The following is a 24,000-nucleotide window of genomic DNA, read 5'->3' on the forward strand; positions in this document are numbered from 1 at the left end:
TACAACTCTGGCTCTGTCTCATTAAACTACAACTCTAGCTCCGTCTCATTAAACTACAACTCTAGCTCTGTCTCATTAAACTACAACTCTAGCTCTGTCTCATTAAACTACAACACTAGCTCTGTCTCATTAAACTACAACTCTAGCTCTGTCTCATTACTACAACACTAGCTCTGTCTCATTACTACAACACTAGCTCTGTCTCATTAAACTACAACTCTAGCTCTGTCTCATTAAACTACAACTCTAGCTCTGTCTCATTAAACTACAACACTAGCTCTGTCTCATTACTACAACACTAGCTCTGTCTCATTACTACAACACTAGCTCTGTCTCATTAAACTACAACTCTAGCTCTGTCTCATTAAACTACAACTCTAGCTCTGTCTCATTAAACTACAACTCTAGCTCTGTCTCATTAAACTACAACTCTAGCTCTGTCTCATTAAACTACAACTCTAGCTCTGTCTCATTAAACTACAACACCAGCTCTGTCTCATTAAAGTACAACTCTAGCTCTGTCTCATTAAACTACAACTCTAGCTCTGTCTCATTAAACTACAACACCAGCTCTGTCTCATTAAACTACAACTCTAGCTCTGTCTCATTAAACTACAACTCTAGCTCTGTCTCATTAAACTACAACACCAGCTCTGTCTCATTAAACTACAACTCTAGCTCTGTCTCATTAAACTACAACACTAGCTCTGTCTCATTAAACTACAACTCTAGCTCTGTCTCATTAAACTACAACTCCAGCTCTGTCTCATTAAACTACAAATCTAGCTCTGTCTCATTAAACTACAACACTAGCTCTGTCTCATTAAACTACAACTCTAGCTCTGTCTCATTAAACTACAACTCTAGCTCTGTCTCATTAAACTACAACTCTAGCTCTGTCTCATTAAACTACAACTCTGGCTCTGTCTCATTAAACTACAACTCTAGCTCCGTCTCATTAAACTACAACTCTAGCTCTGTCTCATTAAACTACAACTCTAGCTCTGTCTCATTAAACTACAACACTAGCTCTGTCTCATTAAACTACAACTCTAGCTCTGTCTCATTACTACAACACTAGCTCTGTCTCATTAAACTACAACTCTAGCTCTGTCTCATTAAACTACAACTCTAGCTCTGTCTCATTAAACTACAACACTAGCTCTGTCTCATTACTACAACACTAGCTCTGTCTCATTACTACAACACTAGCTCTGTCTCATTAAACTACAACTCTAGCTCTGTCTCATTAAACTACAACTCTAGCTCTGTCTCATTAAACTACAACTCTAGCTCTGTCTCATTAAACTACAACTCTAGCTCTGTCTCATTAAACTACAACTCTAGCTCTGTCTCATTAAACTACAACACCAGCTCTGTCTCATTAAAGTACAACTCTAGCTCTGTCTCATTAAACTACAACTCTGGCTCTGTCTCATTAAACTACAACTCTAGCTCTGTCTCATTAAACTACAACTCTAGCTCCGTCTCATTAAACTACAACTCTAGCTCTGTCTCATTAAACTACAACTCCAGCTCCGTCTCATTAAACTACAACTCTAGCTCTGTCTCATTAAACTACAACACCAGCTCTGTCTCATTAAACTACAACTCTAGCTCTGTCTCATTAAACTACAACTCTAGCTCTGTCTCATTAAACTACAACTCCAGCTCTGTCTCATTAAACTACAACTCTAGCTCTGTCTTATTAAACTACAACACTAGCTCTGTCTCATTAAACTACAACTCTAGCTCTGTCTCATTAAACTACAACTCTAGCTCTGTCTCATTAAACTACAACTCTAGCTCTGTCTCATTAAACTACAACTCTGGCTCTGTCTCATTAAACTACAACTCTAGCTCCGTCTCATTAAACTACAACTCTAGCTCTGTCTCATTAAACTACAACTCTAGCTCTGTCTCATTAAACTACAACACTAGCTCTGTCTCATTACTACAACACTAGCTCTGTCTCATTACTACAACACTAGCTCTGTCTCATTAAACTACAACTCTAGCTCTGTCTCATTAAACTACAACTCTAGCTCTGTCTCATTAAACTACAACACTAGCTCTGTCTCATTACTACAACACTAGCTCTGTCTCATTACTACAACACTAGCTCTGTCTCATTAAACTACAACTCTAGCTCTGTCTCATTAAACTACAACTCTAGCTCTGTCTCATTAAACTACAACTCTAGCTCTGTCTCATTAAACTACAACTCTAGCTCTGTCTCATTAAACTACAACACTAGCTCCGTCTCATTAAACTACAACTCTAGCTCTGTCTCATTAAACTACAACTCTAGCTCTGTCTCATTAAACTACAACTCCAGCTCTGTCTCATTAAACTACAACTCTAGCTCTGTCTCATTAAACTACAACACTAGCTCTGTCTCATTAAACTACAACTCTAGCTCTGTCTCATTAAACTACAACTCTAGCTCTGTCTCATTAAACTACAACTCTGGCTCTGTCTCATTAAACTACAACTCTAGCTCTGTCTCATTAAACTACAACACCAGCTCTGTCTCATTAAACTACAACTCTAGCTCTGTCTCATTAAACTACAACTCTAGCTCTGTCTCATTAAACTACAACTCCAGCTCTGTCTCATTAAACTACAACTCTAGCTCTGTCTCATTAAACTACAACACTAGCTCTGTCTCATTAAACTACAACTCTAGCTCTGTCTCATTAAACTACAACTCTAGCTCTGTCTCATTAAACTACAACTCTAGCTCTGTCTCATTAAACTACAACTCTGGCTCTGTCTCATTAAACTACAACTCTAGCTCCGTCTCATTAAACTACAACTCTAGCTCTGTCTCATTAAACTACAACTCTAGCTCTGTCTCATTAAACTACAACACTAGCTCTGTCTCATTAAACTACAACTCTAGCTCTGTCTCATTAAACTACAACACTAGCTCTGTCTCATTACTACAACACTAGCTCTGTCTCATTACTACAACACTAGCTCTGTCTCATTAAACTACAACTCTAGCTCTGTCTCATTAAACTACAACTCTAGCTCTGTCTCATTAAACTACAACACTAGCTCTGTCTCATTACTACAACACTAGCTCTGTCTCATTACTACAACACTAGCTCTGTCTCATTAAACTACAACTCTAGCTCTGTCTCATTAAACTACAACTCTAGCTCTGTCTCATTAAACTACAACTCTAGCTCTGTCTCATTAAACTACAACTCTAGCTCTGTCTCATTAAACTACAACTCTAGCTCTGTCTCATTAAACTACAACACCAGCTCTGTCTCATTAAAGTACAACTCTAGCTCTGTCTCATTAAACTACAACTCTGGCTCTGTCTCATTAAACTACAACTCTAGCTCCGTCTCATTAAACTACAACTCTAGCTCCGTCTCATTAAACTACAACTCTAGCTCTGTCTCATTAAACTACAACTCCAGCTCCGTCTCATTAAACTACAACTCTAGCTCTGTCTCATTAAACTACAACACCAGCTCTGTCTCATTAAACTACAACTCTAGCTCTGTCTCATTAAACTACAACTCTAGCTCTGTCTCATTAAACTACAACTCCAGCTCTGTCTCATTAAACTACAACTCTAGCTCTGTCTTATTAAACTACAACACTAGCTCTGTCTCATTAAACTACAACTCTAGCTCTGTCTCATTAAACTACAACTCTAGCTCTGTCTCATTAAACTACAACTCTAGCTCTGTCTCATTAAACTACAACACTAGCTCTGTCTCATTACTACAACACTAGCTCTGTCTCATTACTACAACACTAGCTCTGTCTCATTAAACTACAACTCTAGCTCTGTCTCATTAAACTACAACTCTAGCTCTGTCTCATTAAACTACAACTCTAGCTCTGTCTCATTAAACTACAACTCTAGCTCTGTCTCATTAAACTACAACTCTAGCTCTGTCTCATTAAACTACAACACCAGCTCTGTCTCATTAAAGTACAACTCTAGCTCTGTCTCATTAAACTACAACTCTGGCTCTGTCTCATTAAACTACAACTCTAGCTCTGTCTCATTAAACTACAACTCTAGCTCTGTCTCATTAAACTACAACTCTAGCTCTGTCTCATTAAACTACAACTCCAGCTCTGTCTCATTAAACTACAACTCTAGCTCTGTCTCATTAAACTACAACACCAGCTCTGTCTCATTAAACTACAACTCTAGCTCTGTCTCATTAAACTACAACTCTAGCTCTGTCTCATTAAACTACAACTCCAGCTCTGTCTCATTAAACTACAACTCTAGCTCTGTCTTATTAAACTACAACACTAGCTCTGTCTCATTAAACTACAACTCTAGCTCTGTCTCATTAAACTACAACTCTAGCTCTGTCTCATTAAACTACAACTCTAGCTCTGTCTCATTAAACTACAACACTAGCTCCGTCTCATTAAACTACAACTCTAGCTCTGTCTCATTAAACTACAACTCTAGCTCTGTCTCATTAAACTACAACTCCAGCTCTGTCTCATTAAACTACAACTCTAGCTCTGTCTCATTAAACTACAACACTAGCTCTGTCTCATTAAACTACAACTCTAGCTCTGTCTCATTAAACTACAACTCTAGCTCTGTCTCATTAAACTACAACTCTGGCTCTGTCTCATTAAACTACAACTCTAGCTCTGTCTCATTAAACTACAACACCAGCTCTGTCTCATTAAACTACAACTCTAGCTCTGTCTCATTAAACTACAACTCTAGCTCTGTCTCATTAAACTACAACTCCAGCTCTGTCTCATTAAACTACAACTCTAGCTCTGTCTCATTAAACTACAACACTAGCTCTGTCTCATTAAACTACAACTCTAGCTCTGTCTCATTAAACTACAACTCTAGCTCTGTCTCATTAAACTACAACTCTAGCTCTGTCTCATTAAACTACAACTCTGGCTCTGTCTCATTAAACTACAACTCTAGCTCCGTCTCATTAAACTACAACTCTAGCTCTGTCTCATTAAACTACAACTCTAGCTCTGTCTCATTAAACTACAACACTAGCTCTGTCTCATTAAACTACAACTCTAGCTCTGTCTCATTAAACTACAACACTAGCTCTGTCTCATTACTACAACACTAGCTCTGTCTCATTAAACTACAACTCTAGCTCTGTCTCATTAAACTACAACTCTGGCTCTGTCTCATTAAACTACAACTCTAGCTCTGTCTCATTAAACTACAACTCCAGCTCCGTCTCATTAAACTACAACTCTAGCTCTGTCTCATTAAACTACAACACCAGCTCTGTCTCATTAAACTACAACTCTAGCTCTGTCTCATTAAACTACAACTCTAGCTCTGTCTCATTAAACTACAACTCCAGCTCTGTCTCATTAAACTACAACTCTAGCTCTGTCTTATTAAACTACAACACTAGCTCTGTCTCATTAAACTACAACTCTAGCTCTGTCTCATTAAACTACAACTCTAGCTCTGTCTCATTAAACTACAACTCTAGCTCTGTCTCATTAAACTACAACTCTAGCTCTGTCTCATTAAACTACAACTCTAGCTCTGTCTCATTAAACTACAACTCTAGCTCTGTCTCATTAAACTACAACTCTAGCTCTGTCTCATTAAACTACAACACTAGCTCTGTCTCATTACTACAACACTAGCTCTGTCTCATTACTACAACACTAGCTCTGTCTCATTAAACTACAACTCTAGCTCTGTCTCATTAAACTACAACACTAGCTCTGTCTCATTACTACAACACTAGCTCTGTCTCATTACTACAACACTAGCTCTGTCTCATTAAACTACAACTCTAGCTCTGTCTCATTAAACTACAACTCTAGCTCTGTCTCATTAAACTACAACTCTAGCTCTGTCTCATTAAACTACAACTCTAGCTCTGTCTCATTAAACTACAACACTAGCTCCGTCTCATTAAACTACAACTCTAGCTCTGTCTCATTAAACTACAACTCTAGCTCTGTCTCATTAAACTACAACTCCAGCTCTGTCTCATTAAACTACAACTCTAGCTCTGTCTCATTAAACTACAACACTAGCTCTGTCTCATTAAACTACAACTCTAGCTCTGTCTCATTAAACTACAACTCTAGCTCTGTCTCATTAAACTACAACTCTGGCTCTGTCTCATTAAACTACAACTCTAGCTCTGTCTCATTAAACTACAACACCAGCTCTGTCTCATTAAACTACAACTCTAGCTCTGTCTCATTAAACTACAACTCTAGCTCTGTCTCATTAAACTACAACTCCAGCTCTGTCTCATTAAACTACAACTCTAGCTCTGTCTCATTAAACTACAACACTAGCTCTGTCTCATTAAACTACAACTCTAGCTCTGTCTCATTAAACTACAACTCTAGCTCTGTCTCATTAAACTACAACTCTAGCTCTGTCTCATTAAACTACAACTCTGGCTCTGTCTCATTAAACTACAACTCTAGCTCCGTCTCATTAAACTACAACTCTAGCTCTGTCTCATTAAACTACAACTCTAGCTCTGTCTCATTAAACTACAACACTAGCTCTGTCTCATTAAACTACAACTCTAGCTCTGTCTCATTAAACTACAACACTAGCTCTGTCTCATTACTACAACACTAGCTCTGTCTCATTACTACAACACTAGCTCTGTCTCATTAAACTACAACTCTAGCTCTGTCTCATTAAACTACAACTCTAGCTCTGTCTCATTAAACTACAACACTAGCTCTGTCTCATTACTACAACACTAGCTCTGTCTCATTACTACAACACTAGCTCTGTCTCATTAAACTACAACTCTAGCTCTGTCTCATTAAACTACAACTCTAGCTCTGTCTCATTAAACTACAACTCTAGCTCTGTCTCATTAAACTACAACTCTAGCTCTGTCTCATTAAACTACAACTCTAGCTCTGTCTCATTAAACTACAACACTAGCTCCGTCTCATTAAACTACAACTCTAGCTCTGTCTCATTAAACTACAACTCTAGCTCTGTCTCATTAAACTACAACTCCAGCTCTGTCTCATTAAACTACAACTCTAGCTCTGTCTCATTAAACTACAACACTAGCTCTGTCTCATTAAACTACAACTCTAACTCTGTCTCATTAAACTACAACTCTAGCTCTGTCTCATTAAACTACAACACTAGCTCTGTCTCATTAAACTACAACTCTAGCTCTGTCTCATTAAACTACAACTCTAGCTCTGTCTCATTAAACTACAACTCTGGCTCTGTCTCATTAAACTACAACTCTAGCTCTGTCTCATTAAACTAAAATTCTAGCTCTGTCTCATTAAACTACAACTCTGGCTCTGTCTCATTAAACTACAACTCTAGCTCTGTCTCATTAAACTACAACACCAGCTCTGTCTCATTAAAGTACAACTCTAGCTCTGTCTCATTAAACTACAACTCCAGCTCCGTCTCATTAAACTACAACTCTAGCTCTGTCTCATTAAACTACAACTCTAGCTCTGTCTCATTAAACTACAACTCTAGCTCTGTCTCATTAAACTACAACTCTAGCTCTGTCTCATTAAACTACAACTCCAGCTCTGTCTCATTAAACTACAACTCTAGCTCTGTCTTATTAAACTACAACACTAGCTCTGTCTCATTAAACTACAACTCTAGCTCTGTCTCATTAAACTACAACTCTAGCTCTGTCTCATTAAACTACAACTCTAGCTCTGTCTCATTAAACTACAACTCTGGCTCTGTCTCATTAAACTACAACTCTAGCTCCGTCTCATTAAACTACAACTCTAGCTCTGTCTCATTAAACTACAACTCTAGCTCTGTCTCATTAAACTACAACACTAGCTCTGTCTCATTAAACTACAACTCTAGCTCTGTCTCATTAAACTACAACACTAGCTCTGTCTCATTACTACAACACTAGCTCTGTCTCATTAAACTACAACTCTAGCTCTGTCTCATTAAACTACAACTCTAGCTCTGTCTCATTAAACTACAACACTAGCTCTGTCTCATTACTACAACACTAGCTCTGTCTCATTACTACAACACTAGCTCTGTCTCATTAAACTACAACTCTAGCTCTGTCTCATTAAACTACAACTCTAGCTCTGTCTCATTAAACTACAACTCTAGCTCTGTCTCATTAAACTACAACTCTAGCTCTGTCTCATTAAACTACAACACTAGCTCCGTCTCATTAAACTACAACTCTAGCTCTGTCTCATTAAACTACAACTCTAGCTCTGTCTCATTAAACTACAACTCCAGCTCTGTCTCATTAAACTACAACTCTAGCTCTGTCTCATTAAACTACAACACTAGCTCTGTCTCATTAAACTACAACTCTAGCTCTGTCTCATTAAACTACAACTCTAGCTCTGTCTCATTAAACTACAACTCTGGCTCTGTCTCATTAAACTACAACTCTAGCTCTGTCTCATTAAACTACAACACCAGCTCTGTCTCATTAAACTACAACTCTAGCTCTGTCTCATTAAACTACAACTCTAGCTCTGTCTCATTAAACTACAACTCCAGCTCTGTCTCATTAAACTACAACTCTAGCTCTGTCTCATTAAACTACAACACTAGCTCTGTCTCATTAAACTACAACTCTAGCTCTGTCTCATTAAACTACAACTCTAGCTCTGTCTCATTAAACTACAACTCTAGCTCTGTCTCATTAAACTACAACTCTGGCTCTGTCTCATTAAACTACAACTCTAGCTCCGTCTCATTAAACTACAACTCTAGCTCTGTCTCATTAAACTACAACTCTAGCTCTGTCTCATTAAACTACAACACTAGCTCTGTCTCATTAAACTACAACTCTAGCTCTGTCTCATTAAACTACAACACTAGCTCTGTCTCATTACTACAACACTAGCTCTGTCTCATTACTACAACACTAGCTCTGTCTCATTAAACTACAACTCTAGCTCTGTCTCATTAAACTACAACTCTAGCTCCGTCTCATTAAACTACAACTCTAGCTCTGTCTCATTAAACTACAACACTAGCTCTGTCTCATTAAACTACAACTCTAGCTCTGTCTCATTAAACTACAACTCTAGCTCTGTCTCATTAAACTACAACTCTAGCTCTGTCTCATTAAACTACAACTCTAGCTCTGTCTCATTAAACTACAACACTAGCTCCGTCTCATTAAAGTACAACTCTAGCTCTGTCTCATTAAACTACAACTCCAGCTCCGTCTCATTAAACTACAACTCTAGCTCTGTCTCATTAAACTACAACACCAGCTCTGTCTCATTAAACTACAACTCTAGCTCTGTCTCATTAAACTACAACTCTAGCTCTGTCTCATTAAACTACAACTCCAGCTCTGTCTCATTAAACTACAACTCTAGCTCTGTCTTATTAAACTACAACACTAGCTCTGTCTCATTAAACTACAACTCTAGCTCTGTCTCATTAAACTACAACTCTAGCTCTGTCTCATTAAACTACAACTCTAGCTCTGTCTCATTAAACTACAACTCTGGCTCCGTCTCATTAAACTACAACTCCAGCTCCGTCTCATTAAACTACAACTCTAGCTCTGTCTCATTAAACTACAACACTAGCTCTGTCTCATTAAACTACAACTCTAGCTCTGTCTCATTAAACTACAACACTAGCTCTGTCTCATTACTACAACACTAGCTCTGTCTCATTACTACAACACTAGCTCTGTCTCATTAAACTACAACTCTAGCTCTGTCTCATTAAACTACAACTCTAGCTCTGTCTCATTAAACTACAACACTAGCTCTGTCTCATTAAACTACAACACTAGCTCTGTCTCATTACTACAACACTAGCTCTGTCTCATTAAACTACAACTCTAGCTCTGTCTCATTAAACTACAACTCTAGCTCTGTCTCATTAAACTACAACTCTAGCTCTGTCTCATTAAACTACAACACTAGCTCTGTCTCATTACTACAACACTAGCTCTGTCTCATTACTACAACACTAGCTCTGTCTCATTAAACTACAACTCTAGCTCTGTCTCATTAAACTACAACTCTAGCTCTGTCTCATTAAACTACAACACTAGCTCTGTCTCATTAAACTACAACACTAGCTCTGTCTCATTACTACAACACTAGCTCTGTCTCATTAAACTACAACTCTAGCTCTGTCTCATTAAACTACAACTCTAGCTCTGTCTCATTAAACTACAACTCTAGCTCTGTCTCATTAAACTACAACTCTAGCTCTGTCTCATTAAACTACAACACTAGCTCCGTCTCATTAAACTACAACTCTAGCTCTGTCTCATTAAACTACAACTCTAGCTCTGTCTCATTAAACTACAACTCCAGCTCTGTCTCATTAAACTACAACTCTAGCTCTGTCTCATTAAACTACAACACTAGCTCTGTCTCATTAAACTACAACTCTAGCTCTGTCTCATTAAACTACAACTCTAGCTCTGTCTCATTAAACTACAACTCTGGCTCTGTCTCATTAAACTACAACTCTAGCTCTGTCTCATTAAACTACAACACCAGCTCTGTCTCATTAAACTACAACTCTAGCTCTGTCTCATTAAACTACAACTCTAGCTCTGTCTCATTAAACTACAACTCTAGCTCTGTCTCATTAAACTACAACTCTAGCTCTGTCTCATTAAACTACAACACTAGCTCTGTCTCATTAAACTACAACTCTAGCTCTGTCTCATTAAACTACAACTCTAGCTCTGTCTCATTAAACTACAACTCTAGCTCTGTCTCATTAAACTACAACTCTGGCTCTGTCTCATTAAACTACAACTCTAGCTCTGTCTCATTAAACTACAACTCTAGCTCTGTCTCATTAAACTACAACACTAGCTCTGTCTCATTAAACTACAACACTAGCTCTGTCTCATTAAACTACAACTCTAGCTCTGTCTCATTAAACTACAACACTAGCTCTGTCTCATTAAACTACAACACCAGCTCTGTCTCATTAAACTACAACACTAGCTCTGTCTCATTAAACTACAACTCTAGCTCTGTCTCATTAAACTACAACTCTAGCTCTGTCTCATTAAACTACAACTCTAGCTCTGTCTCATTAAACTACAACACTAGCTCTGTCTCATTAAACTACAACTCTAGCTCTGTCTCATTAAACTACAACTCTAGCTCTGTCTCATTAAACTACAACTCTAGCTCTGTCTCATTAAACTACAACTCTAGCTCTGTCTCATTAAACTACAACTCTAGCTCTGTCTCATTAAAGTACAACTCTAGCTCTGTCTCATTAAACTACAACTCCAGCTCTGTCTCATTAAACTACAACTCTAGCTCTGTCTCATTAAACTACAACACTAGCTCTGTCTCATTAAACTACAACTCTAGCTCTGTCTCATTAAACTACAACTCTAGCTCTGTCTCATTAAACTACAACTCCAGCTCTGTCTCATTAAACTACAACTCTAGCTCTGTCTCATTAAACTACAACACTAGCTCTGTCTCATTAAACTACAACTCTAGCTCTGTCTCATTAAACTACAACTCTAGCTCTGTCTCATTAAACTACAACTCTAGCTCTGTCTCATTAAACTACAACTCTAGCTCTGTCTCATTAAACTACAACTCTAGCTCTGTCTCATTAAACTACAACTCTAGCTCTGTCTCATTAAACTACAACTCTAGCTCTGTCTCATTAAACTACAACACTAGCTCTGTCTCATTAAACTACAACTCTAGCTCTGTCTCATTAAACTACAACACTAGCTCTGTCTCATTACTACAACACTAGCTCTGTCTCATTACTACAACACTAGCTCTGTCTCATTAAACTACAACTCTAGCTCTGTCTCATTAAACTACAACTCTAGCTCTGTCTCATTAAACTACAACACTAGCTCTGTCTCATTACTACTCAGCTCTGTCTCATTACTACAACACTAGCTCTGTCTCATTAAACTACAACTCTAGCTCTGTCTCATTAAACTACAACTCTAGCTCTGTCTCATTAAACTACAACTCTAGCTCTGTCTCATTAAACTACAACTCTAGCTCTGTCTCATTAAACTACAACACTAGCTCTGTCTCATTAAACTACAACTCTAGCTCTGTCTCATTAAACTACAACTCTAGCTCTGTCTCATTAAACTACAACTCCAGCTCTGTCTCATTAAACTACAACTCTAGCTCTGTCTCATTACAAAACTACAACACTAGCTCTGTCTCATTAAACTACAACTCTAGCTCTGTCTCATTAAACTACAACTCTAGCTCTGTCTCATTAAACTACAACTCTGGCTCTGTCTCATTAAACTACAACTCTAGCTCTGTCTCATTAAACTACAACACCAGCTCTGTCTCATTAAACTACAACTCTAGCTCTGTCTCATTAAACTACAACTCTAGCTCTGTCTCATTAAACTACAACTCCAGCTCTGTCTCATTAAACTACAACTCTAGCTCTGTCTCATTAAACTACAACTCTAGCTCTGTCTCATTAAACTACAACTCTAGCTCTGTCTCATTAAACTACAACTCTAGCTCTGTCTCATTAAACTACAACTCTAGCTCTGTCTCATTAAACTACAACTCTGGCTCTGTCTCATTAAACTACAACTCTAGCTCTGTCTCATTAAACTACAACTCTAGCTCTGTCTCATTAAACTACAACTCTAGCTCTGTCTCATTAAACTACAACACTAGCTCTGTCTCATTAAACTACAACTCTAGCTCTGTCTCATTAAACTACAACACTAGCTCTGTCTCATTACTACAACACTAGCTCTGTCTCATTACTACAACACTAGCTCTGTCTCATTAAACTACAACTCTAGCTCTGTCTCATTAAACTACAACTCTAGCTCTGTCTCATTAAACTACAACTCTAGCTCTGTCTCATTAAACTACAACACTAGCTCTGTCTCATTAAACTACAACTCTAGCTCTGTCTCATTAAACTACAACTCTAGCTCTGTCTCATTAAACTACAACTCTAGCTCTGTCTCATTAAACTACAACTCTAGCTCTGTCTCATTAAACTACAACACTAGCTCCGTCTCATTAAACTACAACTCTAGCTCTGTCTCATTAAACTACAACTCTAGCTCTGTCTCATTAAACTACAACTCCAGCTCTGTCTCATTAAACTACAACTCTAGCTCTGTCTCATTAAACTACAACACTAGCTCTGTCTCATTAAACTACAACTCTAGCTCTGTCTCATTAAACTACAACTCTAGCTCTGTCTCATTAAACTACAACTCTGGCTCTGTCTCATTAAACTACAACTCTAGCTCTGTCTCATTAAACTACAACACCAGCTCTGTCTCATTAAACTACAACTCTAGCTCTGTCTCATTAAACTACAACTCTAGCTCTGTCTCATTAAACTACAACTCCAGCTCTGTCTCATTAAACTACAACTCTAGCTCTGTCTCATTAAACTACAACACTAGCTCTGTCTCATTAAACTACAACTCTAGCTCTGTCTCATTAAACTACAACTCTAGCTCTGTCTCATTAAACTACAACTCTAGCTCTGTCTCATTAAACTACAACTCTGGCTCTGTCTCATTAAACTACAACTCTAGCTCTGTCTCATTAAACTACAACTCTAGCTCTGTCTCATTAAACTACAACTCTAGCTCTGTCTCATTAAACTACAACACTAGCTCTGTCTCATTAAACTACAACTCTAGCTCTGTCTCATTAAACTACAACACTAGCTCTGTCTCATTACTACAACACTAGCTCTGTCTCATTACTACAACACTAGCTCTGTCTCATTAAACTACAACTCTAGCTCTGTCTCATTAAACTACAACTCTAGCTCTGTCTCATTAAACTACAACTCTAGCTCTGTCTCATTAAACTACAACTCTAGCTCTGTCTCATTAAACTACAACTCTAGCTCTGTCTCATTAAACTACAACTCTAGCTCTGTCTCATTAAACTACAACTCTAGCTCTGTCTCATTAAACTACAACTCTAGCTCTGTCTCATTAAACTACAACTCTAGCTCTGTCTCATTAAACTACAACTCTAGCTCTGTCTCATTAAACTACAACTCTAGCTCTGTCTCATTAAACTACAACTCTAGCTCTGTCTCATTAAACTACAACTCCAGCTCTGTCTCATTAAACTACAACTCTAGCTCTGTCTCATTAAACTACAACACTAGCTCTGTCTCATTAAACTACAACTCTAGCTCTGTCTCATTAAACTACAACTCTAGCTCTGTCTCATTAAACTACAACTCTGGCTCTGTCTCATTAAACTACAACTCTAGCTCTGTCTCATTAAACTACAACTCTAGCTCTGTCTCATTAAACTACAACTCTAGCTCTGTCTCATTAAACTACAACTCTAGCTCTGTCTCATTAAACTACAACTCTAGCTCTGTCTCATTAAACTACAACTCTAGCTCTGTCTCATTAAACTACAACTCTAGCTCTGTCTCATTAAACTACAACACCAGCTCTGTCTCATTAAAGTACAACTCTAGCTCTGTCTCATTAAACTACAACTCTAGCTCTGTCTCATTAAACTACAACTCTAGCTCTGTCTCATTAAACTACAACTCTAGCTCTGTCTCATTAAACTACAACTCTAGCTCTGTCTCATTAAACTACAACTCTAGCTCTGTCTCATTAAACTACAACTCTAGCTCTGTCTCATTAAACTACAACTCTAGCTCTGTCTCATTAAACTACAACACTAGCTCTGTCTCATTAAACTACAACTCTAGCTCTGTCTCATTAAACTACAACTCTAGCTCTGTCTCATTACTACAACACTAGCTCTGTCTCATTACTACAACACTAGCTCTGTCTCATTAAACTACAACTCTAGCTCTGTCTCATTAAACTACAACTCTAGCTCTGTCTCATTAAACTACAACACTAGCTCTGTCTCATTACTACAACACTAGCTCTGTCTCATTAAACTACAACTCTAGCTCTGTCTCATTAAACTACAACTCTAGCTCTGTCTCATTAAACTACAACTCTAGCTCTGTCTCATTAAACTACAACTCTAGCTCTGTCTCATTAAACTACAACTCTAGCTCTGTCTCATTAAACTACAACACTAGCTCCGTCTCATTAAACTACAACTCTAGCTCTGTCTCATTAAACTACAACTCTAGCTCTGTCTCATTAAACTACAATTCCAGCTCTGTCTCATTAAACTACAACTCTAGCTCTGTCTCATTAAACTACAACACTAGCTCTGTCTCATTAAACTACAACTCTAGCTCTGTCTCATTAAACTACAACTCTAGCTCTGTCTCATTAAACTACAACTCTGGCTCTGTCTCATTAAACTACAACTCTAGCTCTGTCTCATTAAACTACAACACCAGCTCTGTCTCATTAAACTACAACTCTAGCTCTGTCTCATTAAACTACAACTCTAGCTCTGTCTCATTAAACTACAACTCCAGCTCTGTCTCATTAAACTACAACTCTAGCTCTGTCTCATTAAACTACAACACTAGCTCTGTCTCATTAAACTACAACTCTAGCTCTGTCTCATTAAACTACAACTCTAGCTCTGTCTCATTAAACTACAACTCTAGCTCTGTCTCATTAAACTACAACTCTGGCTCTGTCTCATTAAACTACAACTCTAGCTCCGTCTCATTAAACTACAACTCTAGCTCTGTCTCATTAAACTACAACTCTAGCTCTGTCTCATTAAACTACAACACTAGCTCTGTCTCATTAAACTACAACTCTAGCTCTGTCTCATTAAACTACAACACTAGCTCTGTCTCATTACTACAACACTAGCTCTGTCTCATTACTACAACACTAGCTCTGTCTCATTAAACTACAACTCTAGCTCTGTCTCTGTAAACTACAACACTAGCTCTGTCTCATTACTACAACACTAGCTCTGTCTCATTACTACAACACTAGCTCTGTCTCATTAAACTACAACTCTAGCTCTGTCTCATTAAACTACAACACTAGCTCTGTCTCATTACTACAACACTAGCTCTGTCTCATTACTACAACACTAGCTCTGTCTCATTAAACTACAACTCTAGCTCTGTCTCATTAAACTACAACTCTAGCTCTGTCTCATTAAACTACAACTCTAGCTCTGTCTCATTAAACTACAACTCTAGCTCTGTCTCATTAAACTACAACTCTAGCTCTGTCTCATTAAACTACAACACTAGCTCCGTCTCATTAAACTACAACTCTAGCTCCGTCTCATTAAACTACAACTCTAGCTCTGTCTCATTAAACTACAACTCCAGCTCTGTCTCATTAAACTACAACTCTAGCTCTGTCTCATTAAACTACAACACTAGCTCTGTCTCATTAAACTACAACTCTAGCTCTGTCTCATTAAACTACAACTCTAGCTCTGTCTCATTAAACTACAACTCTGGCTCTGTCTCATTAAACTACAACTCTAGCTCTGTCTCATTAAACTACAACTCTAGCTCTGTCTCATTAAACTACAACTCTAGCTCTGTCTCATTAAACTACAACTCTAGCTCTGTCTCATTAAACTAAAATTCTAGCTCTGTCTCATTAAACTACAACTCTGGCTCTGTCTCATTAAACTACAACTCTAGCTATGTCTCATTAAACTACAACACCAGCTCTGTCTCATTAAAGTACAACTCTAGCTCTGTCTCATTAAACTACAACTCTGGCTCTGTCTCATTAAACTACAACTCTAGCTCCGTCTCATTAAACTACAACTCTAGCTCCGTCTCATTAAACTACAACTCTAGCTCTGTCTCATTAAACTACAACTCTAGCTCTGTCTCATTAAACTACAACTCCAGCTCTGTCTCATTAAACTACAACTCTAGCTCTGTCTCATTAAACTACAACACTAGCTCTGTCTCATTAAACTACAACTCTAGCTCTGTCTCATTAAACTACAACTCTAGCTCTGTCTCATTAAACTACAACTCTAGCTCTGTCTCATTAAACTACAACTCTAGCTCTGTCTCATTAAACTACAACTCTAGCTCTGTCTCATTAAACTACAATTCGCAGGTACAGAGAAGACTCGCATCACCCCAGACTGTGTGTTCTATCTAATCCACATGTTAGAGCCGCATATAGCTTTGATATGGAGTAGCTGGTGTGTGTGTGTGTGTTTGTGTACGTGTGGTGACTACTGTTCCTGCTGACTCAGGGGAGGGAGGGTAGTAGAGGGTAAGCTGGAGCAGCAGTTTGCTTTAGTGCTTCTGAAGCCCTCCTGTTTGGTCTCCCAGCTCCATTGAAGTCAGCCCTGCTCAGCCCTGCCCTGGTCTCCTAGCCCTGGTGTCTCTGCCCTACCGAAGTCAGCCCTGCTCAGGGTCTCTCTGCCCTACTGAAGTCAGCCCTGCCCAGGGTCTCTCTGCCCTACTGAAGTCAGCCCTGCTCATGGGCACAATCATAACAAAGGGGCCAGTTCATCTAGGGGGGCTCTCTCTGTCCATCTCTCAAACTCTTTCTCCTTTCCTCCCTCTCTTACTCTCTCTCTCTCTTTCCATCTCTCTCATTCTCTTCCTCCCTCTTTTTCTTCTGATCTATCCCCTTCTCTCTCTCCGTCTCTCCCTCTCCTATTCTCTCTCTGTCTCTCTCTCCTCTCTCTCTTCCTCTCTCCCTCGTCTCTCTCTCTCCACCTCTCTTTCTCGTCTCTCTCCTCGTCTCTCTCCTCCTCTCTCTCGTCTCTCTCCTCCTCTCTCTCGTCTCTCTCCTTCTCTCTCTCGTCTCTCTCTCTCCATTTCTCTCTCTCTTCGTCTCTCTCTCTCTCTCTCTCTCCGTCTCTCTCTCGTCTCTCTCTCTCCGTCTCTCTCTCTCTCTTCCTCTCTCTCCTTTTCTCTCTCAGGTCACCAGAGAGGAGCTGTCACTGGGGTTATTCAGCCTCCCAGGGTACCTTTCATCTGCTGGGCTTCCTGCACTGTGACCTCTGCCCCCGGCGTTCTTCCTGGCCCTGCTTTAATCAACATTTGATTTTTAACTGGGATAATATGTGGTGACACACAATACAGACAGGAGAAATAAGGAGGGTTCTGTCCCTGCTGAGAGGGTCTGTGTGTGTGTGTGTGTGTGTGTGTGTGTGTGTGTGTGTGTGTGTGTGTGTGTGTGTGTGTGTGTGTGTGCGTGTGTGTGTGCGTGTGTGTGTGTGTGTGTGTGTTTATCTTTCATAAAGCCACCCTGTGTACAGCAGTCAGGACCCGTCTCTGCGACTGACAGGGAATAGGGATATATGGAGAAACACAGTGTCTTGTAATCTGAAAACACAATTGTTTCACAATACCAGAGGAGACTACTTATTGGGGTAGAAAATAATATGTCTGTGTGTTTGGAGTTTGGATACTCAATACTTTAGTGACAATCTAGCTCCCTCCCCCCTGAGGTAGATAGGATAAACAAGCCAATAACAGCAGTTAAGGCTTATGGGCCTTAAACCTAACATTACCAGGCCCTACTACACAGCAAGATGCTGAGTGGTGGACACGTCCGAATAGCACTAAGCCCACCAGTCAAAGACCCTGTCGGCCCACCAGCAAAGGACACTGTCGGCCCACCAGCAAAGGACACTGTCGGCCCACCAGTCAAGGACACTGTCGGCCACCAGCCAAGGACACCGTCGGCCAGCCCAGCCCAGCCAAGGACACTGTCGGCCCACCAGCCAAGGACACCGTCGGCCAGCCCAGCCCAGCCAAGGACACTGTCGGCCAGCCCAGCCAAGGAAACTGTCGGCCACCAGCCAAGGACACCGTCGGCCAGCCCAGCCCAGCCAAGGACACTGTCGGCCCACCAGCCAAGGACACCGTCGGCCAGCCCAGCCCAGCCAAGGACACTGTCGGCCAGCCCAGCCAAGGACACTGTCCACCAGCCCAGCCAAGGACACTTTAGGCCAGCCCAGCCAAGGACACTGTCGACCCACTGGCCAAGGACACTGTCCGCCAGCCCAGCCAAGGACAATTTAGGCCAGCCCAGCCAAGGACACTGTCGGCCCACCAGTCTAAGACACCGTCGGCCAGCCCAGCCAAGGACACTGTCGGCCCACCGGCCAAGGACACTGTCAGCGAGCCCAGCCCAGCCAAGGACACTGTCGGCCAGCCCAGCCAAGGACACTGTCCACCAGCCCAGCCAAGGACACTTTAGGCCAGCCCAGCCAAGGACACTGTCGACCCACCGGCCAAGGACACTGCCCGCCAGCCCAGCCAAGGACAATTTAGGCCAGCCCAGCTAAGGACACTGTTGGCCCACCAGTCTAAGACACCGTCGGCCAGCCCAGCCAAGGACACTGTCGGCCCACCGGCCAAGGACACTGTCGGCCCACCAGCCAAGGACACTGTCGGCCCACCAGCCAAGGACACTGTCGGCCCACCAGTCAACGACACTGTCGGCCAGCCCAGCCAAGGACACTGTCGGCCCACCAGCCAAGGACACTGTCGGCCCACCAGCCAAGGACACTGTCGGCCCACCGGCCAAGGAAACTGTTGGCCAGCCCAGCCCAGCCAAGGACACTGTCAGCCAGCCCAGCCAAGGACACTGTTGGCCGGCCCAGCCCAGCCAAGGACACTGTCGGCCATCCAGGCAAGGACACTGTCGACCACCAGCCAAGGACACTGTCGACCACCAGCCAAGGACACTGTCGACCCACCAGCCAAGGACACTGTCGGCCAGCCCAGCCCAGATAGCATATTTTTCTTTCCGCCTCATGAACTCACACCAAATGCGGATAATTCCTCAAATAAATGACTTTGGCTGGAGCCATTCCTGGCATTGGATTCCCATTACCTCAGTCTGCTAACCATTATATTTCTGGGCTCCTTCAGAGGGAGAATGGGCGTGGATTTTACACATGCCAATCAGCACACACACACATACGTGCACACCCACTTATACATTTCACACATACACATGCATACACACGAGTGTGCACACACACGCATGCACGCAACCTCACACACACACACACACACACACACACACACACACACACACACACACACACACACACACACACACACACACACACACACACACACACACACACACACACACACACACCTCACAGCGGTCGGGCATTAGGAGTCGCCCTATCCTCCAGAACATTGGAGAGAGGAGATGGATTCATCTCTGAATAAATAAATAAAATAAAGTTGTTCCTGTCTGCTGACCTGGGCTGACATCTCATATTCTGTGTAGAGGACAGCCAAGAGGGACAGACAACCTCCTCCTGGCTCGGAAACATTTGTTTACTGCAGCTGTGGAAAGGGTTTATTTCTGCCAGAACAGAACATCTCTCTCTAATGCTTCAGAACACGTTAAACATCTGACAGGCAGCGCAAGCCAGATCACACAGAGACGGAGTATTGCGTGTGTGTGTGTGTGTGTGTCTGTGTGTGCGTGCTAATGTGTGTATGCGTGCTAATGTGTGTATGTGTGTGTGTACGTGTGTGTGTGTGTGTGTGTGTGTGTGTGTGTGTGTGTGTGTGTATGCGTGCTAATGTGTGTATGCGTGCTAATGTGTGTATGCGTGCTAATGTGTGTATGCGTGCTAATGTGTGTATGCGTGCTAATGTGTGTGTGTGTGTGTGTGTGTATGCGTGCTAATGTGTGTGTGCGTGCTTATGTGTGTGTGCGTGTGTCTGTGTGTGTGTGTGTGTGTACGTGTGTGTGTGTGTGTGTGTGTGTGTGTGTGTGTGTGTGTGTGTGTGTGTGTGTGTGTGTGTGTGTGTGTGTGTGTGTGTGTGTGCATTGTAACAGATTTACACTGGGATAAGCACTGTGAATATATCCCTGAAAACGTCATAGTGGAGATGCAACGCTCACACTCTGTGACAAAGACGTTCATCTTGTTAAAACTTAGTGAAGATGACTTGGTGACCAGAACGAGTCTGTTGAAAGGTGCCGATGTAGTGCTCTTACCTCTGGTTGAGAAGAAGTGTTTGCTGGGGGTGGTGAAGCCGCGGGTGCCCTGGCTGTTGACAGCGCTCACCCTAAACTGGTACCACCTGTGGGGACGGATGTCTTTCAGCACCGCTCGGTCCTCCATCGTCTACAGAGGGTTAAAGGTCAGAGGTCAGATAATATTACTCCATACTGACCCTGTTCAAGTTTTTAAAAAATTTCAAGGATGGAGGGGATGGAGGGAGGGGAGGAGTGATAGAGGGATGGAGGGGAGGGATGGATGGAGGGGTTGGATGGAGGGGAGGGATGAGGGGAAGGATGGAGGGGAAGGAAGGGTTGGATGGATGGAGGGATGAGGGGAAGGGAGGGATGGATGGAGGGGAGGGAGGGATGGATGGATGGATGGATGGAGGGGAGGGATGAGGGGAAGGATGGAGGGGAAGGGATGGATGGATGGAGGGAGGAGAGGGAGGGAGGGAGGAGGGAGAGGGAGGGAGGGAGGGAGGGAGGGAGGAGGGGGGAGGGAGGGAGGGAGGGAGGGATGGATGGATGGATGGATGGGGGGAAAGGATGGAGGGGAAGGAGGGATGGATGGAGGGGAGGGATGGATGGATGGAGGGGTTGGATGGAGGGGAGGGATGAGGGGATGGATGGAAGGAAGGGATGGAGGGGAGGGAGGGATGAGGGGAAGGGAGGGATGGATGGATGGATGGATGGAGGGGAGGGATGAGGGGAAGGATGGAGGGGAAGGATGGATGGATGGAGGGGAGGGAGGGATGGATGGATGGATGGATGGAGGGGAGGGATGAGGGGAAGGATGGAGGGGAAGGGATGAATGGATGGAGGGAGGGAGGGATGGATGGATGGATGGAGGGGAGGGATGAGGGGAAGGATGGATGGATGGATGGAGGGGAGGGATGGATGGATGGATGGATGGATGGAGGGGAGGGATGAGGGGAGGGAGGGATGGAGGGAGGGATGGAGGGAAAGGGAGGGATGGATGGAGGGGAGGGATGATGGGGGAAGGGAGGGATGGATGGAGGGGTTGGATGGATGGATGGATGGACAGAGGGGAGGAATGGAGGGGAGGGAGGGATGGAGGGGAGGGAGGAGGGATGGAGGGGAGGTAGGGATGGATGGAGGGGAGGGATGGAGGGGAGGGAGGGATGGATGGAGGGGAGGGATGGAGGGGAGGGATGGATGGATGGAGGGGAGGGATGGAGAGGAGGGAGGGATGGAGAGGAGGGGAGGGGAGGGATGGATGGATAGAGGGGAGGGATGGAGGGGAAGGATGTATGAAGGGGAGGGGTGGAGAGGAGGGGAGGGATGGATGAAGGGTAGGGAGGGATGGAGGGGGAAGGGAGAGATGGATGAAGGGGAGGGAGGGATGGATGGATAGAGGGGAAAGATGGAGGGGACGGGAGAGATGGATGGATAGAGGGGAGGATGGAGGGGAGGGATGGAGGGGAGGGGAGAGATGGATGAAGGGGAGGGAGGGATGGATGGATGGATAGAGGGGAAAGATGGAGGGGAAGGGAGAGTTGGAGGGGAGGGATGGATGGATGGTTGGATAGAGGGGAGGGATGGAGGGATGGGAGGGAGGGATGGATAAAGGGATGGAGGGGAGGGAGGGATGGAGGGGAGGGAGGGAGGGATGGAGAGGAGGGAGGGAGGGATGGATGGGAAGGAGGGATGGAGAGGAGGGGAGGGAGGGATGGATGGGAAGGGGGAGGGATGGAGAGGAGGGATGGATAAAGGGATGGAGGGGAGGGAGGGATGGAGAGGAGGGATGGATAAAGGGATGATGGGAAGGGAGGGATGAGAGGAGGGATGGATAAAGGGATGGAGAGGGAGGGAGGGATGGAGGGGAGGGAGGAGGGATGGAGAGGAGGGGTGGAGGGATGGGAGGGAGGGATGAAGGGGAAGGGAGAGATGGATGAATAGAGGGGGAGGGATGGATGGATGGATAGAGGGGAGGGATGGATGGAGGGGATGGAGGGAGGGAGGGGAGGGGAGAGGAGGGAGGGGGGAGGGATGGAGAGGAGGGGGTGGAGGGATGGATGGATAGAGGGGAGGGATGGATGGAGGGGATGGAGGGAGGGATGGATGGAGGGGAGGGGAGGGGGATGGAGGGGATGGAGAGGAAGGGAGGGGAGGAGGGATGGAGAGGGGAGGGGTGGAGGGATGGATGGAGAGAGGGAAAGATGGAGGGATGAATGGATGGGGGAGGGAGGGATAAAGGGGAGGGAGGGATGGAGAGGAGGGATGGAGAGGAAGGGAGAGATGGGGGAAGGGGGGAGAGATGGAGGAAGGGAGAGATGGAGGGGAAGGGAGAGATGGATGAATAGGGGGGGAGGGAGGGATGGATGGAGGGGGAGATGGAGGGAGGGATGGAGAGGAGGGGTGGAGGGATGGGAGGGAGGGATGAAGGGGATGAATGGAGGGGGGGGAGGGATAAATGGGAGGGAGGGATGGAGAGGAGGGGAGGGATGGAGGGGAAGGGAGAGATGGAGGGGAAGGGAGAGATGGATGAATAGAGGGGGGGAGGGATGGATGGAGGGGAGGGAGGGAGGGAGGGAGGGACGGAGAGGAGGGGAAGGGAGGGTTGGAGGGATGGATAAAGGGATAGAGGGAGGGAGGGAGGAGCAATGAAGAGCCTTCCTATACCAGAGTGGAGCCTTGAAAGAGTTCAATTCCATACAAGTAACATGGTCATATAGTCTCTCCTGCTTCCACTGACTCCAGGTCAGTTCTCTTCCACTGACTCCAGGTCAGTTCTCTTCCACTGACTCCAGGTCAGTTCTCTTCCACTGACTCCAGTCCAGTTCTCTTCCACTGACTCTCAGTACAACTCTAATCCATGCAGTGTTTTGTGTGTGAATGAGTGAATGAGCATGCGTGTGTTGAATCACTTGTCAAATAAATATGCTATTTGATGGAGTTTGGAGTGGAGAGCACAACACTCCTTCTGAACTACACTGTGTGTTGAACGCCTGCCTTGTTAAGCTCCTCCATGTTTTCCAGGCCTCATGATGTAACTGAGGCTGATGGGAGTCTTGTTAAGCTCCTCCATGTTTTCCAGGCCTCATGATGTAACTGAGGATGATGGGAGTCTTGTTAAGCTCCTCCATGTTTTCCAGGCCTCATGATGTAACTGAGGCTGATGGGAGTC

General features: G+C 43.2%; 1 protein-coding gene across 1 annotated transcript in view; it reads right to left on the minus strand.

The window, feature by feature from the left end:
* anos1b (anosmin 1b) overlaps positions 1-24,000 on the minus strand; it is a 186,750-nt gene that overhangs the window by 42,504 nt on the left and 120,246 nt on the right. Inside the window, exon 6 of the mRNA XM_065009282.1 lies at positions 20,847-20,976. Coding sequence (XP_064865354.1) covers positions 20,847-20,976 — 130 coding nt within the window. The remainder of the gene's footprint in view (positions 1-20,846; positions 20,977-24,000) is intronic.

The sequence above is a fragment of the Oncorhynchus nerka genome, linkage group LG24 (genome assembly GCF_034236695.1).
Source record: "Oncorhynchus nerka isolate Pitt River linkage group LG24, Oner_Uvic_2.0, whole genome shotgun sequence".
NCBI classification, from domain to species: domain Eukaryota; kingdom Metazoa; phylum Chordata; class Actinopteri; order Salmoniformes; family Salmonidae; genus Oncorhynchus; species Oncorhynchus nerka.